The 17,289-nt window shown below is 35.6% G+C and overlaps 1 protein-coding gene across 1 annotated transcript in view; it reads left to right on the top strand.

Moving 5' to 3' along the window:
• The window catches only part of ROR1 (receptor tyrosine kinase like orphan receptor 1), a 184,902-nt gene that overhangs the window by 140,725 nt on the left and 26,888 nt on the right, over window positions 1–17,289 (top strand). Inside the window, exons 3-4 of the mRNA XM_058177472.1 lie at window positions 9,170–9,457; window positions 10,559–10,589. Of these exons, the coding sequence (XP_058033455.1) occupies window positions 9,170–9,457; window positions 10,559–10,589 (319 nt within the window). The remainder of the gene's footprint in view (window positions 1–9,169; window positions 9,458–10,558; window positions 10,590–17,289) is intronic.

The following is a 17,289-nucleotide window of genomic DNA, read 5'->3' as shown; positions in this document are numbered from 1 at the left end:
CCCGAGACATGCTTTGCTTCCTCAGTTATTTTTGAATTTGAAAATGTATACACATGACCTTTGAAGGGATGTTAGCCGTTTACATCTCAGGTAGCAAAATATCTCAACTGAGCCCACACAATTATTCAGAGTTTTGGTTTAACTGGGCTGTTTTTATTGTTCTGTGATAATTTCTTTGGTAACGGGCTTTCATAGTAATTTGTTTTCTTCTCTTTTCTTGTAATACTGCTCAGTGACTAAATAAAGATGATTCAATTTGATTTGGCTCAAATTATTTTTGATGACCTGTTTAACAAAAACAAAGAAGTACAAGAAAAATAAAATGAAATGAAATTATAAAATAAAATTTAGTGCAATACAATACAATACAGTGCAATGCAATGCAATAAAATAAAATAAAATAAAATAAAATAAAATAAATAATAAAAGTTTCATGTCCTGATTGGAAGGATCTGATTCTTATTGCATTCTCAAACTAATGAAGCTTATACTATTGTGTATAGATCGCATTATGTAAAGTCTGGATGCCCTTTTGTATAAAAGATTCGGCAACTGTTTTTCCTACTTTGCTCAACAGTTTATGTTTTGTGAAACTTTGAAAAAAAGCGCAATAACTTTTCAAGCTACATATTGTAGTAACTAGTTCTTTTTTTAGTGCTGCAATTTTATCCACTCAAGGCACAGTTTGAGAGCAGCTTTTCATATGAGGTTCTCCAAATTGGACTGTGTCTCAGAATTTTCAGATAGTCTTCCAACTGAGAATGATATATGCCCGTGATGGCAAACCAATGGCATGTGTGCCAGAGGTGGCATGCAGTACCCTCTCTGTGGGTATGCGAGCCGTCACCCCAGCTCAGCTCAGTCACATATGTGCATGAGCCTACCACCAGGCAACTAGTCTTCAAGCCTCTGCCACCCATGTGCGGGGGGCGGGGTGCATGTGCGGGGCCATGAGCGCATTGCATCTTGGGGGTTTGGGCGCCCACGCACTTTGGGCACTTGCTCCAGAAAAGGTTAGCAATCACTGATATCTGCTTTAATCCAGCACATCTGGAGAGTGCCAGATAACCTAATAAAGCAAGTTCTAGTGCTATGATTTTGATATATATATATATTTCTCTTAAAATCATTGATACATTTGGTGAAAGAAGGTAGAATTACAGTTTTCATATTCATGCATAGTTTAATTTTTCATTTTCTCTTTGTTTACTAGGGATCTTCTGTAAATTAGGAGGCTGTTAAGGGACTAGCATTTTTTGAAAAATCTATTTGTGGAATCCCATGAGTAGCTGAGGAACTAAATTACTGTGATTTTGTTTGAACATTTTTTTAGTTACAGGACATTAGTTCTTTTTGTTTGCTTTTCAGCTGATAGTGTGTGTGCTTTTCTTTGAGAATTTATATTTCTTCAACTATGGATTCCTGAGTAATATAGGTGTGAAATGTGAAGGTCGTAGAACAAAAGTCACTAAAGTCACCAGGCTGCTAAAGTGTTTCAGAAAATGTGCAATTTATTTTGGATTTTGCTCCTACCACCTTTGTTTAAACTACAGTGAGGATAATGAATGTCTGACCATTATACACAAGGTAACGATATATAATAACCTTTTCATGGCTCATCCAGTTTTCTGGCTGTAGTTGAAAGATTAATAGATCAGTAGGCCAAGGGACACATTTTATTGTACATTTCTGTTCCAGATATCCTGACATTTCTGGTTTAAAAAATAGACCTTTAAAAAGCAAAGAAAGGGCTAATAAGAAGCAGAACATAAAGTGATTGACTAACTGCATATCTTTGACTTCACAACATTTATCTTTTGCTATGGAATTTTTTGTACATGACTGTTTATATTACATGCTTATTTCAGTGATATCAAAATTCATTTTTTTATTCACTGGTTTACAAAATGATATGGGGTTTTTTTTTTGTTTATTTCTTCCAAATATTTGTTTGTAGTAAATAAAATATGAATTACTGTATAGTGATGTCTGACATTTCATACATTTCTCTGGATAATAGTTTATTTTTCTCTTCACGTTTTTCCACAATTATTTCAAACTGCATGAATTACAAATAATATTTTAAAAATGATTCTTTATAAACAATTTGGCCTCCTACTTAATCAAGAATATAATATTAAATAAAGTTCCATTTTCCACTCAGTAACTTTCACTGTTTCGAAGCTTTGGAATTAAAAAAAAAAAATATCAGAAAATAAACTGGTTGAAAATAAAAGCAAAACATAAGTAGGTAGAGAAAATTGGTCAGACACAAAGAAAAGGATATTCCAGAAAATGACAGAAAGTGACAGAAAATAACACTTGCTTTAAGAATGTTAGTCTCCCTTGAGTTGAGCTTTATTCATGGAGATTTTATGGATACATCAGGTAGTTCTTAATTTCCAGAAGCTTCAAATATTTTTAATCTAGTGTTTAATCACTTGATATCTTCTAGATATTGGGGACCCCAGTTTCTAGGAAGAATGAATGTTCACCCCCTTTCTCTCTCTCTCTCTCTCTCTCTCTCCCTCTCCCTCCCTCCCTCTGTGATATATATATATATTTGTATGCATATATATGTGTGTGTATATGTATGTGCGTATATTTATGTGTGCATACACACACACACACACACATACACATCAGGGGTAAAATGCTCCCGGTTTGGACTGGATCACCCGATACGGTAGCGATGGCGGCGGGTGTTTCGGAGATCCGGTAGCAAAAATCCCTGCCCCCTCCCAATGCCCAGCTAAGCCACGTGATCATCAGATATTTTTATTTTTACTTTTAAAAGCATTTTTTCTTCGGCTGAAAAAATGCTTTTAAAAGTTTTTTAAAAAGCCTCTGCTGATCGTGCGACTCAACTGGGATCATCAGAGCCTTTTAAAAGCATTTTTTTTCTACACCTCTTTGGCCAAAGAAGTTGTAGAAAAAATGCTTTTAAAAGGCTCTGGTGATCCCAGCTAAGTTGCCTGATCGCCAGAGACTTTTCTTTTCTTGTAAAGGCAAAAAAAAAAAAAGCTTTTAAAAGTACTGAAAAGCCTATGACAATCAGGCAACTCAGCTGGAATCGTCAGAGGAGCCTTTTAAAATCATTTTTTTTACAACCTCTTCGGCCAAAGTGGTTGTAGAAAAAATGCTTTTAAAAGTAAAAAATAAGTTAGCCACACCCACCCAGTCACATTATCCCCCCCACACCAAGCCATGCCCACAGAACCGGTAGTAACAAATTTTACATTTCAGCACTCATACACACACATATACATACACGCACACACATTACATCTTATCCTTTTTAATTAAGGATTTTAAAGAATAAAAAGAAAGGTTTTAGGGAAGTGATTATCACAAGATGGTTGCAAGAATATTCCTCATACATGGTCTTTTAATGTTAAGTCATGGATGGCAAGGGAGCACGGCCCCTGCTTGGAGTTTGCCTGACTAGGTGGCTCAGGGGCTAAGACACTAAGCTTGTCAATCAGAAAGGTTGGCGGTTCGAATCCCTAGTACAGGTCTCCTGCGTGAGCAGGGGGTTGGACTACATGACCTTCAAGGTCCCTTCCAACTCTGTTACTGTTACCTAATGCAACTATATGAAACCATATGGGTAACTTGGATATACTGTACCCTGTTTGGCCCTTGAAGTGGCAATGATAACTAGAAGAAAGGCTAACCTTAGCAGTCAGCCAGACAAATTTGTCTAGAAAAAGCTGGAGAAAAAAGAATGTTGTTCTATCTTTAGCATTAAGAGAAGGAATTGTTTAAGAAGTTGACTGTAAGAATATGCAGATCGCCCTATAAAATTAATAAAAGAAATATTGTTACTCATTTGAATCCCCTTAATTGGTGTTACCTTATTGTTATTTCTGGATATAATGCTTGAAAACTAATCTCCCTCTAGTTTATTTGTACTACATGAAAAATCATGTCTTATGCTTGGGAATGAACTGAGATTCAGATCACGTATCTATATTTTAAATGATATGAAGGGACTTCTCTTTCTGCAGTGCATCATCATGCTCATGTCTCCCTCTTCACCTCACCTCACATATACATCTTTCCAGAACAGATTTCAGAAACTGAAGAAAGAAGAGAAACCTGTTTATCCAGGCAGATCCTATTCCATTCTTGGAATCAGGCCATCCAAATACACCATTGGATGCAGCCCCTGCAAGCATAGCAATTTGGACAGAAACACTTTTTATTAAGTCTGATGCAATGTTTGCAATCTGGGTGCTCTTAGACCAGTTCTGCATACACAATTAAAAACAATTAAGCAAGAGCCTGTTTGATCTCTGGATAGTTTTTCATTTCATACACCTTAGCTTTAAGGCTGAATGATATAATGCTACTTTGTTTTAATGTTAGGTACTATAATTGTGCCATTTAAAAAACTTCGATTTTACTTGTTAAAATTGAAATACAGTCCAAAAGTTAATGTTTGTGTTGTTAATTCCCTACAGCTGATATAATTGTGCATTAACCACAACAATGGCTGTAGTACACAATGATGTCACACATGAAATACTGCCTGGCTTTGGATGCATACTCACTTATCTGATTAGCAAGGCACCCTTGACATAAAAATGAATTGTTTTTCCATAAATACATTCAGTGACTACCTTTAAGATTTCGGCCTGTATGAACTATTAAAATACTTTTTATGTTGTATTACTGTTTCAGAACAGGTCACATATCTTGGAGTCTGATTCAATTGGTTTCGATTTTCAAATCTTGGCAGATAATTTATTTTCAGCATTTATATTCTGCCTATGAGCACAGTCATAGGCTCATAGCATATATCAGTGATGGCTAACCTTTTTGCCATCGCGTGCCAGGAGCGGGCCCACACCCATAATTCTATGCGCCCCACCCCTGTATCACCGGAAGTTGGCAAATGGGCAGTTTCCAGCCTCCAGGAGGTGGGGAAGGCCGTTTTCTCCCTCCCCAAACTCTTAGTAAGGCTCTAGAGCCTTGGGACAGCAAAAACGGGCCTTCTCCACCACACTCCAAGGCCCTCCGGAGGCAGGAAAGAGCCTGTTTTCCTACTTCTGGTGGGCCCAGAAGGCCCGAAAATCAGCTGGCCGGTGTGCGGATGCACGCCAGAGCTGAGCTTGCGTGCCCACCAATATGGTTACGCGTGCCATCTGTGGCACACGTGCCATAGGTTTGCCATCACGGGCATATATAGTCGTAGAAGTGATGAAATATGCTTTTAGGAGTTCCTGTCCATCATCCACATTGAATAGTTGGAATCTGAAGCTTGTTGGTTATTATTATTATTATTATTATTTATTGGATTTATAAACCGCCCTTCTCCCGAAGGACTCAGGGCGGTGTACAGCCAGGATAAAAAAGAACAATATACAGTTAAAATACAATTAAAAAACTTATTATACAGTATGGCCGAAATAATTAAGAATTATGAATCTAAAAACCCCAATTAAAACTAGAGAGAAAATTTAAAATTTAAAATTCAACAATTTAAGAAAGCCCCGCACGAACAAACAAATATGTTTTCAGTTCGCGGCGAAAAGTCCGAAGGTCAGAAATTTGACGTAAACCAGGGGGGAGTTCGTTCCAAAGAGTGGGGGCCCCCACAGAGAAGGATCTTCCTCTGGGGGCCGCCAGCCGACATTGTCTGGCGGACGGCACCCTGAGAAGGCCCTCTCTGTGGGAGCGTACGGGTCGGTGGGAGGCATAAGGTAACAGAAGGCGGTCCCGTAAGTACCCAGGTCCCAAGCCATGGAGCGCTTTAAAGGTGGTTACCAAGACCTTGAAATTTGTCGATATAGTAACTTGGTGGATTATATAAATGATGAAACAAACAAACTCAGCCATGAAGTTTGATGTCCAATTTTGAACCAGTTGCTATCACGTAAACTAAGCTACCTTATAACCATGTTTAAATGTTTTAAAACCATATGTTTACTGTCCTGAAAGAAAATGATAAAAAATAAGAATAGAACATCAAGAATCTCTATCATCCATTTTCTTAATGTAGACCTATATCTTCTTCCTCATTAGGTTGTGAAACACTTCATTAGAAAAATATGGAGAACAAAGTTAATAGTGCAAACCTAAGTATAATTTTTTTTCTTCGAAAATGTATTTATAGGACTGTCCTAATCCTGACTATAAATCCTGTAACTTCCTAGTATTTTTGGTTTTGATACATTTGGAGGATATCAAGAAGAATAAAGATTTTAGCATAGGTTGGTGTAGGTTCTACAAATGTGATCATATAAAAACAAAATCCTTCATTAAAACACAATTCTTATGGAGACTTTAGCAAACTTAGATAGGTAAAAGTATACACATCCACATTCTGAAATTTAAAGATTTTAATGGGAAAAGTATCTTAGAACAATCAGATATCTAAAAGCTTATCAATCAACGAGGGCAAGAACAGAAAGTTGCAAATAAGTTCAGCATAGGTATGTATTATACATATATAAAATTATTTTGTATATAAAAGTAAAACTGCATTCATTCCATCACACTTACACACACATATACAAACAAATAAAGTTGCCCCAATATACCAATTTAGTATTTAGGTGTAATATTTTGTGTCTCCACTTTGTACTCTTAAACTCCTGAAGGTAATTTATAATCTTCAGTATTTGCATTGGCACCCAGTCAAAAGCCAGAAATATATTTAAGACTGAGTTTTCCAGATATTATCTCAAGTAATTTAAAAGTTCATTATGGGCCATCTACTAGACCTACTACAATCAAGGTCTGTCAGCAGAGTTCAGTGACTACAACTAAGGCATTAAAAAGAAGAACACTTTGAGGGTTAATATTTGATGTTCAGAGTTAAAGGCCAGGAGCAAATTGTTTTAACACATTAAAAAATACATTTGGCTGTTACTATATATGGTTTACACTGGGTTTTTTTTAATATTAAAAAAAGTTGTGTGAAACTATTTTTAGTAAAGAGCAAGTCTCAAAAGATGGATGATGTTTATATAAACTGAAGGCTAACTCTGATTTATAGTTACTACCTTAAATCCACTGAGATAAAGAAGGTAATGAGAATTTTTCAGTAGAAAAATGTATAAATTGAGATTGGATTTAATTTTGCAACTTATTTTCAAAGCTGACGTTCACAGCTACTTTAGGTAAATCATTATTACTGTTATTCTAGAATTGTAAAGTCTAATAATACCTGCATGGCTTCAGTATTATAATCTTCATAATATAGGCTTATCTTAATAATGCCCTTATAGAGCAGGGCCTCAAATAGGAACATCTGCATGTCAAGCCAAAATTTGGAGGAGAAATCGTGTGTCCCCATCTTATGACAATCAAGTGTGTTGCAAACAGCCAGTATTCAATCACCATGAATGGAAAATTGTCCTAATAATAATAATTCTAATAATAATAGTAATAATAGTAATAGTAATAATAATAATAAAGTCTCTTTTATTAGCTAGACCCAAAGCAGTCATACTTAGCCCTTTTCATACACAATTTCAAGAAACTGAAAAGAACTATGGCATGCCATTAAAAAATGAACTATTAAATTTTTAAAAAGTCTTTACTGTGAAACAAAGCAAGTTTTTTGCCATCTCACTTATTCCACTTATGTTCTAGTAATGGTTATCCCATGACCCTTTGAGTTGCTGTTAATTTGAAGTCGGCTGGGTGGCAAATAGCTTTTCGGGAAAGGTTGGGTAGGGAGAGAGAAGCTGTTAACTGTGCAGAATAAACTGCAGTGTAAATGGAGGTCTATGTGGGACCTCATGAATTATTGTAAATAAAAACGTTGCTAGAGACAAGTGATTTATTTTGAAGCATACCAGCTTACTTTTTAAAGGAAGGAAATTGAAGGAAAAAGTTAAAAGAAGGTTGACCAGAAAATCAGATATATTATTTTCAATTAATCAACACAGCTACTATACCTCAGTAACTCCCATGGCACTCTGTAGATCCACTCTCCAAAGCCTTTATTTACCTACAACATCCCTGATAATAGGAATGCTCTGAACCTTTAGATGCTGCTTCCTGGCTTTGAACAACAGTTCCAAAATGGGGACATAGACTGGAATGATTGGCAGAAGCCAATGTTCATTATATCTCGGGTGTGCTTTGGTTCTTTCAAAGTTGCCTGTATAAGGCTATGTTTTTATAGTTAAGTATGGTAAAGAAAGAAAACTAATATATATAGAGAGAAGCCAATCATAGAATTGCTTTCAAGATAAGCAATGTTACCTTGAACCAGAAAAGGAATAAGAAATAGTGAATGGCATGAGAAGAAATGTTACAGCATCCCACCAGCTAGGAGGTACATGCCATATATCAGCGCATATTCAGAATGCAGAAAATCTGGTATTTATCCTCTTTATAACCTAAAACATCTAAGTAAGTCACCATCTCTAAAGCCTAATCCATTTCCACATAGTACAGAAAACAAATTAATCTGAATTTGTAAACTATCAACTATCATTAGTTAAACGTGGGTTTCTGTCGAAATTGTAATGTGCAATCTGGTTTATGCTATATTTGCTACTGATTTTTTAAAAAAATATTTGAAGAATCCAATGAAAAATGCTTGATTACAGTAACTTACGGCCACAATTGAGTCCAAAATTTGTGTTGTTAAGTGAGACATTTGTTAAGTGAGTTTTGCCCCATTTTATGACCTTTCTTGCAGTTGATAAGTTAGTACTTCGGTTGTTAAGTGAATCTGGCTTCCCCATTGACTTTGCTTGTCAAACGTTTGCAAAAGGTGATCATATGACCTTGGGACACAGCAGCAGTCAAGAATATGAATCACTTGCCAAACATCTGAATTTTGATCACATGACCACAGAGATGCTACAAGGTTGTAACTGTGAAAAATGGTCATAAGCCACTTTCTTCAGTAGTGGTGTAACTTTGAACAGTCACTAAATGAACTGTTGTAAGTCAAGGACTACCTGTATTTAGAATTATTTCCATTTTTCCCAAGTTAAAATTACAATAAAGTCTGTTTTATATATGCTTTAGTAAAATGTTGATCTTCTCTTATATAGATAAGCTCCCTTTGTTTTATTGCTAGATTTATGTTGCAACAAATCTTTAGTTGCTTTTTAGAGACACTAATTTGATTCTTGCGAATAATGTGCAGAGACATGTAGTTGCCTCAGCTAACTCCTTTTCTTTGTGCATTTGGCAGATTATTTCTTAACGCTTGATGAGCCAATGAACAATATCACCACTACCCTGGGTCAGACAGCAGAACTGCATTGTAAGGTTTCTGGTAATCCTTCTCCGACTGTGCGTTGGTTGAAAAATGATGCTCCTGTTGTGCAGGAACCCAGGAGGATATCCTTTCGTGCCACAAGTTATGGGTCCCGATTACGAATAAAAAACCTCGATACCACAGACACCGGTTATTTTCAGTGTGTGGCAACAAATGGCAGGAAAACAGTCTCTACAACTGGGGTGCTATTTGTGAAATTTGGTAAGAAGCTGCTGGTACTATGCATGGAAAGATTGATTTTAGCACACATTGCCTAGTTCTTTGTGTTAATGTCATTTTTGGTTGAGAAAGGGCAATAAGTTAGAGATTTTTCTGTCCTATCTTAACCAAAGTAGACTTTCTTTTGAGAATAACAATACGGTTCTTTGTTCAAATTGCTAATTTTCAGATAACAGCTTTAGCCAAACATTTTAATGCGCCCATTTGCAATATAAATATGTTCTAATATGAAATGAATAATCATTTTTAAATAATCCGTAAAGGAAGCAGGGACAGTTTTACTATGAAGGGCCAAAGTGAAATTATGGAGTATATTTAACTAAAAGGAAAATGAAGTGCTTTTAAAAAAATTCCCATTAAAATGGAAACATGATATTCATTGAGAAAGGTTGATTTCCATCTTGGATACAAGATTTCCATAAGCGTTTGTTTGCATAGTGGAAAGGTTAAACACGTTGCCATTGTGATTCTTCATAGCCCCAGTCTCTTATAATTTAATATTTTCAATAACAAAAACATGTTCCTTCAACGGAAAAACTAAAACAAGGAAATAGGTATTAAAGCTATACTGAATTATGAGGTGGAAAACTAAGGACCCTTTCCTCAAATGTTGTCACTTAATGAGTTGTGGAATGTGAGCCTTCTCCATAGCTGCCCTGGGCCTTTGGAGTAGTTTCCTACCTGAGATCCAAAAGTGGGATACCCTTTTAGTGTTCCGGAAACCTGTTAAGACCTGACTTTTTCCTCAAGCTTTGGCCTTAGATAGTGGGTTTACATTATGTGTTGCTGTTCCGATGTCCTGACGGGGAGGTCATGATATGTTTTTATATTGTGTTTTTTAATTGGTTGCTATGAACTTCCCAGGATGCAGTACAATAAGTTCTTTAAATAAACAAAAATGTTGATTAGATGATTTCTTAAGGTAGAGGGGCTGTTTATAAGGGCAGAATGTGTTATAATCATTGCTTTCATTTAAGAAATTTAGATAATAAAATAACGTAGTAGTTGATGGAAGTGAATTTTCTTTTCTATGACAGTGCATCTTACACATTTTTTTTCCTTTCCCAAACCTCGTTTCTCTAGGTCCTCCTCCAACAGCAAGCCCAGGAACATCGTGAGTTTGTTAATCATTATATTAACTAATTAATACCATACTTTAAATCAATATTTAAAAGGAGAATTGTTCAAAAATTATAAATGATATTCTAAATTAGAGAGATATTACTATTGAATATATGGGAATTGAATGCAATACCATTTTATTTCTTTTTATTTCTTTTATCTGTATTTATTGTAGGAATCAGGTTTATATTTTTTTAAAAATTACAGGTGTACATAGGCCCAGAGGTACCCTACAAAGAGTTCTATAGTCATTCTCACCTCTCATCTCTTCTTAGTTGAACCAGGCAGCTTCTTCATTTCCATAATTCCTCATCCATCCTAAATGCTTGCCTCTGAGAAAGTCAGCACTTCTATCACACAGGACTTGGTCAAAAGTGATTGTCTGAGGATTTTATCATTAAACAGGGTAGGCAAAGCAAAGATCTTACCTCAAATCCCCAATGGGGGTAGGCTGGCTCACAAAGTGCTACTTTGAATGGTTTGCAGATCCCTCTGCTGGATAAAGCTAACAAATTAAATAATTGGGCTAGGTGTATTGATTGATTTGTAGTTAAAGATCTCAAACTAGCAAGAGAAGGTTTATATAATAATATATATACTACTCATGAAGAATGAAAAACTTTCTAGAAATATTTTCCCCTAACTATACTCTTACTTTATAGCTCAAATTTATATCTATTTTGGACCGGTAAGAACATTCTTTTAGCTTCAGAGGGTTATTTCTTTTTGCTGTTTCTTCATTCTTGAAGAAAAGATTTCAAAGGGGGAGTTTAACATGATAATTGTTTTTTCTCAGCTTGGATTTCATTCTACTAAAGGTGTTAATTGATTCAGCAACAACAGGATGTTTGTGTTATCAGCAACACTGGTTTGTTATTAGTAATTTACAATTTAACTTTATTAGCACAATCTACACTTTTGTGCTTTACCACCTTCTCATGCTATTTTTGTTTTTCCAAACATATGTTTGTGTATGTGTGTGTTTGTGCGTGGGCGCGTAAGTGCATGTCCACAAGTTCATGTAAAGTCTTAACAAAGCAAAGATTTCTGTAAAATATGATACAGCTCTTAAAATATAAATCTGATATCAACTATTGTAATAATGCGACACATAACTATTATTATAAACTAAAATAGATACAATTTTGTATCAGTAGAGTCAGTTTTTGCATATCTTACTATTTGTTTCTCTAGCATTTTAGTTGATGTTGACTAAACATTTTATTAGTACTGAAGCAGGTGAAATCCAGCAGGTTCTGACAGGTTCTAGAGAACTGGTAGCGGAAATTTTGAGTAGTTCGGAGAACCAGCAAATACCACCTCTGGCTGGTCCTGGAGTGGGATGGGAATGGAGATTTTGCAGTAATCTTCCCCTGCCACGCCCACCAAGCCACGCCCACAAAAGTAAAAGTAGTAAAAAAAATTGAATTTCACCACCATACTGAAACCAATAGAAGAAGTCAGGAAATGAACTAATTGCATTAAATTATAAATTAAATAATACCTACATTCAGATAATACATAGTACGCAGAACTGGGAGAAAAATAGAGCAGACTCACACAGCACACAAAAGACAGAAATGGAGTCTGGAGGATAGTTATCAGATAATGTGTTCGATCATTAATATATGGTCCCCTAACATGAACTCATTTTTATAGATATTTTTTATTTAGACTTAGACTTGGAATAACTTTATTGTCACTTTAAATGTACACTAATCAGCATACATTAAAATGAAGTTTTGTTGCATACAACTCTCAAAGGGTCACTACCTGCGATATACACTACATAAACATGATAAATATATATATAAATAAATAATATGCATATACCCACATATATTTATTTTTATTCTATTAAATGGCTGCCAATCTCACCTAAGCAATTCTGGGCATGATCTCTGTTAAAAACATAAGAAAATAAAGATATATACTTATAAAAACTGAGATAGTTTTTATCTTCTGAATGCTTTTTGATGCACTAACATTTGAATATTTATTTATAATACAAGGGAAATTGGGTAACTAGAATGGTTTATATAGGATTGGTTGAAATTTAGGATTACTCTGTACATTTTCCAGACTGATCCTGTATTTCTTTACTACAAAGAGTATGTATCTCTTACTTTCAGAAGTAAGAAAGAAATGACTAAAGCCTTTTTGTGAGTCCTCCAGCATGATAAAATCTTCTTCAATAGTAATCCATTATTTGGTATCTGTTGGAATCTGAGGTAATTTCCATGCTCCATTGACCAGCCTAGTGATCTTCTAATGACCTCAGAACTGTGTTACTTTCTTAATTTTAATCTGCTCGGCTGCTGCTGTGACAGATAAGCAGTCAGAAGGGAGATAGAACAGTCTGCTGCAGACAGGGCAGATTAGATTCCCAAAGATAAGAGGAGTTCATAGGAGGGGAGAAATTACTTTTATCCTGGGAAAATGTTGAAGTGTTAGCCGTTTCCATCATGATGTCATTTTCCCTGCTTTTTGCACATCTTATATCATTAGCCCAGATTTGTTGGCGCACTTACATCCGTATAAATTAGTTGCTGAAAGTTCTGAAGGAGTTTTCATTGAAGTAGCTGAGGGCAAAAAACACAATTCAACACGATCTTTTGGATATTAAACTTAAGTGTGAAGTGCATTTTGCCTTTTAATGCAAACATTGTTTTTGTTGTGTCATGTTCTTTAATGGTCCATCCCTGTATAAAAATTCTTGAAAGCATTTCTTTTCTTTTAAAAAAACCCCAGACATTAGAATACTTCTGTACAGTTGAAAGCAGGCGTTCTATTTGATCTTGTATTAAAATATGCAATTTAGTGCAGGATTTTGAAGTATGATAATTAAAAATCTGAACTTTGCATAAGGTAATCTCCAGCTGAGATTTTAGTTGGTGTTTTTAGACAGAATTCCATTTTCAGCTTTATGGCTCAATATGGGAACATAGGGAGACTTCAAAGGATGGAGAGAATGGGGTTATGCCCATAGTCCTTGCCCCATTTGTCTCTAACCTCTGTACATTCAGACAGGAAATTTGAAGAAGAATGGTATCATATGTTCTGTGCTCAAAGAAAGTAGGATGCCCTTTGTCCTGTTTGAAGTGCTTCCTATAACTCTAGCACGAAATGGTCTTGGATCCTAAAGCCAACCCAAAATGTAGAGCCTCAACATGTTATTCTGATTTTTCCTATGTGATCATTGATAATTTATTTGTTTGTCTGTTTATTAAGTTTAGATGCTGCCCATCTCACTATGAAGTCACACTGGGCAGCTTACAGTTCCATAAATAACATATTAAAATAGCAATTCAAAGTTTAAGAACATTAAAATATTAGGCACTGAAAGTAAAACATTAAAATTAACAACACAGCAGATAAAAGAACCAGTACATAGATGTGGTGGAGATGGGATCTTCTCCTAATCTACTACCTACCTCCAAAATGAGAGTTTCCCATCAGGGTCCCAAGCGAGAGATAGATTTTCAATCCATTTCAAAGGCCAAGAGGGTGGGGCAGGTCTCACCTTGAGAGGCACAATACTCCAAATATCATGTTTTCAGATGTTGTGCAAATCCAAAGCCTGTGTCACTCTTATCTGTGCCAAAATGCCTTTTTTGTAGAATCCACCATAATAGGCATGCATTATCACTGGTTACTTTTATCTTACAAAATTTCTTTATCAGAAGAACTTCTTATGAATTAAAGATATTTTTTAAAACATTGTGAACTCTTTGAAAGTATAATTTCAACAATATTGTGTAGTTTATATTGTTTTAAGTGATTTTAAATTAAATTGCATTTAGAAACAGTCAAGTTGATAAATAGGTAAACACATACACAGTCCAAGTAAGAGACAAGGCACAAAAAGGCAAAACTTGCTCAGTATTCCAAAATGCTGTATATTAATCCAGCAGCACGACTGTACATATGAAGCATTTTTTAGAAATTGAAATCTAGCAATTACATGCTGCTTTATAGGGAGGGGAAAAGAAAAATCTGGATTTAATTTGCATTTTCAAGAAGACTAATGTGTCCTAATTGCCATTTGCCAAAAATATCAACCTACATAAATCCTTTCTCTCTTTTTTTTTTTTTTGAATTTGTAATTAGAATCATTTAAACTTTTTTTAAAGCTGCAGGTACTTTCTAAATATTCTCCAGTGTATCAGAAATTATAGAAAACTCAGTGATCCAAAACTTGCATGAGCTATCTGTATCCAAGTGTGAATTAAATGGTAATTACCTATTGAAAAGGAAGTTGCTTGTAGAATGGGAATTTGGTTAGCACCTGTTATGACTAATTTTTTTCGAAAAATGTTTAGGTTTTACAGCAACTACTTTGCAAACAAAATAGTGTTGTTCATGCATTCTAGAACCCATGGATTTTGAAAGCATCTGCAAAGATCTAATCATAAGACTTAATAATTTATTTTTATCTTCAACTACAAAGTATAAAAATTACGTGTCTTGAATATATTGGGTGAATCAACTGGACCAGACTTTGAAAAGTCCATCTGCCTTCCCTTGGCAGCAGGAATGATATACTCACAGTTTCCAAGAAAGCTTCTGGCTTTCTTTGCTACCTCCTGAGTTGTGAAATCTACGTCTCATTAGATGAACAGAACAACTTTCCAGAAGGAAACACCCCAACTGCTCAATTTCCTGTCCTTCTTCCATATTATTAATGGCATTCACCCCAGCAATTCTACATGTTAAAATGTTTGGATCAGTTCTGCCAAATTCAAAGCAGTCTGGCATTTTTGGCTTGTTATCAGTATGCAGTTTTTCAGCAGTTTCTTTATTCAGATATAAATGTGAAAGAAAGTGAAAATATCCTCTTTTTAAAAAAATAGCTTCCAAGGCCTCTACAGAAATCTCAGTAAGTGATTTTCTTTGTTTCATTCTGAAGAGGGGAAAGATAAACGACTGGTTTGCTTCTTCTTTATTACAAATGTCAAATATACAATTTTAGGATTTCCTCTAAGTGTTATTGTTACACGGTTGCTGCAGATCTCCAGTTTTCAAAAATCTTAGCTTCATTTCCTTAAAAGAAATGAAAGTCTAACCTTTCACCTTCCTTCTGTGTGTCAATCAGCCGAGGGTTATGGTGATTCTTGTGTGGCAATTCAAGATGTGTGCATAAAGATCTGATTTCAAGGTTCTGAGATATACGCCATTCATAAAGAAGAATGAGATAATCTGAGGTTGTAACATTATCACAAACTAAGGTTTCCATTCAGTATTATCCATTGTGTTTAGCAAACAAGACTTAATAAAAGACACAATAGTAAGACTTCAGGCACTAATGTTCTCTTTCACGAGCTGCAAATCCAGTTTTAAACATATAATTTAACATCACAAATGTGTAAAATATATTACAATCAAGGAAGAAACCGAAATAAATGCCCTCATACTGACTTAGAATTCAGTTAGTTTGAGGCATACTTTGTGCTTCTCATTAAAATATCAAACTCTTAAAAAGTTTTGTTGTTACAAAAAAAGATAGTTTGGTGATTAGAATGATCACCAGACCATACTCAAAAGAGAACCTGCCAAAAAAATCCTTGCAATAATTGTATGTTCCCTGTGTGCCTTCCTTTTTGACTGGCTGACTAAAAGAAGCATGGCTATTCCCTGATGAGTGGAGAGGAATCTGCAAGCTGAGGTAGACAGGGAAAAATGAATTGTGGCTCTGTTAGAAGGCATATGCATAACACTTGGTGGCAATTAGAAAACCTGTGCATGTGATCATTGCATGTGATCATTGCAAATAGTCCTGGGGTGGCAAAAGGGATGCCCATTGTTGCACTATAAGTATTATGAGCAAGATTAGGTCACTAAGGCCAAATGTAGCAGAAGTTGTGGAAATAAACCATTTGGCAAATTCTAGCCTTCCTGTCCTTTCCTTGGGGAAAATCAAAATAAAAACCTCTTCACTAATTTATTAACAGAAATGGATCTTTAATATTCCTGCTCTCATAAAGTTTCCTATCAGAAGCTAAACACTAGCCCTTAAATGCTTTGTAAACGTATGTTAAAATCTGAAGAGAACTGGTATCTGTATTTATACAGTTGATTCATTTATTTAGATACTTTATAGTGTAAATTCACACTACTCACTCCACACAGACTTCATGGCACGGGCCAAGTTATTTGTGGGCCCAATTCTCACCTCCTTGCTAGGTATAATAGAAGGGGAATGTTTCAGGTCCAGTCTCTTAAGGTGTTGTGGCCTGCTGGTGGCCAGCAGAGCTGGCAGCAGAGTCAGACTATGAGGAGGTTGGGGAGGAACATGGACCAGTCCTGGGAGCTGGGAAAAGTTCGGATGAAGGCTCTGTGTCAGAGGCAGAGAGGGAGTTAGACAGCAGTGAAGCAAAGAAACAGCTGGAGCCCGTTCCCAGTGTGCATATGCACCGAGCTGCCAAAAAACAAGAACAACTCAGAAAGTAGGGTCGACTTGGGAGTAAAGCCACATCTTGGAGATGATAGGAAACACAAGAGGAGCGAATGGGGAGGGAAACAAGTTTGCAGGAAACAATTTGTTCTTTCTGTAGTTTCAAGAGTGGAAAGTTCTGTTCATGACTCTAAGAGACTCTGTACCAAGTTTTGCCTTACCCTGTGTTTGGAAACAAGTTACGTGGCAGCTTGCCAAATGAGATAAGGTGCATTGATAAATATTCCTTGAAAAACTG

This window comes from Ahaetulla prasina, chromosome 3, assembly GCF_028640845.1.
Source record: "Ahaetulla prasina isolate Xishuangbanna chromosome 3, ASM2864084v1, whole genome shotgun sequence".
Classification (NCBI taxonomy): domain Eukaryota; kingdom Metazoa; phylum Chordata; class Lepidosauria; order Squamata; family Colubridae; genus Ahaetulla; species Ahaetulla prasina.
The sequence above is the reverse complement of the archived record's forward strand: the minus strand, read 5'-3'. Positions and strand labels throughout refer to the sequence as shown.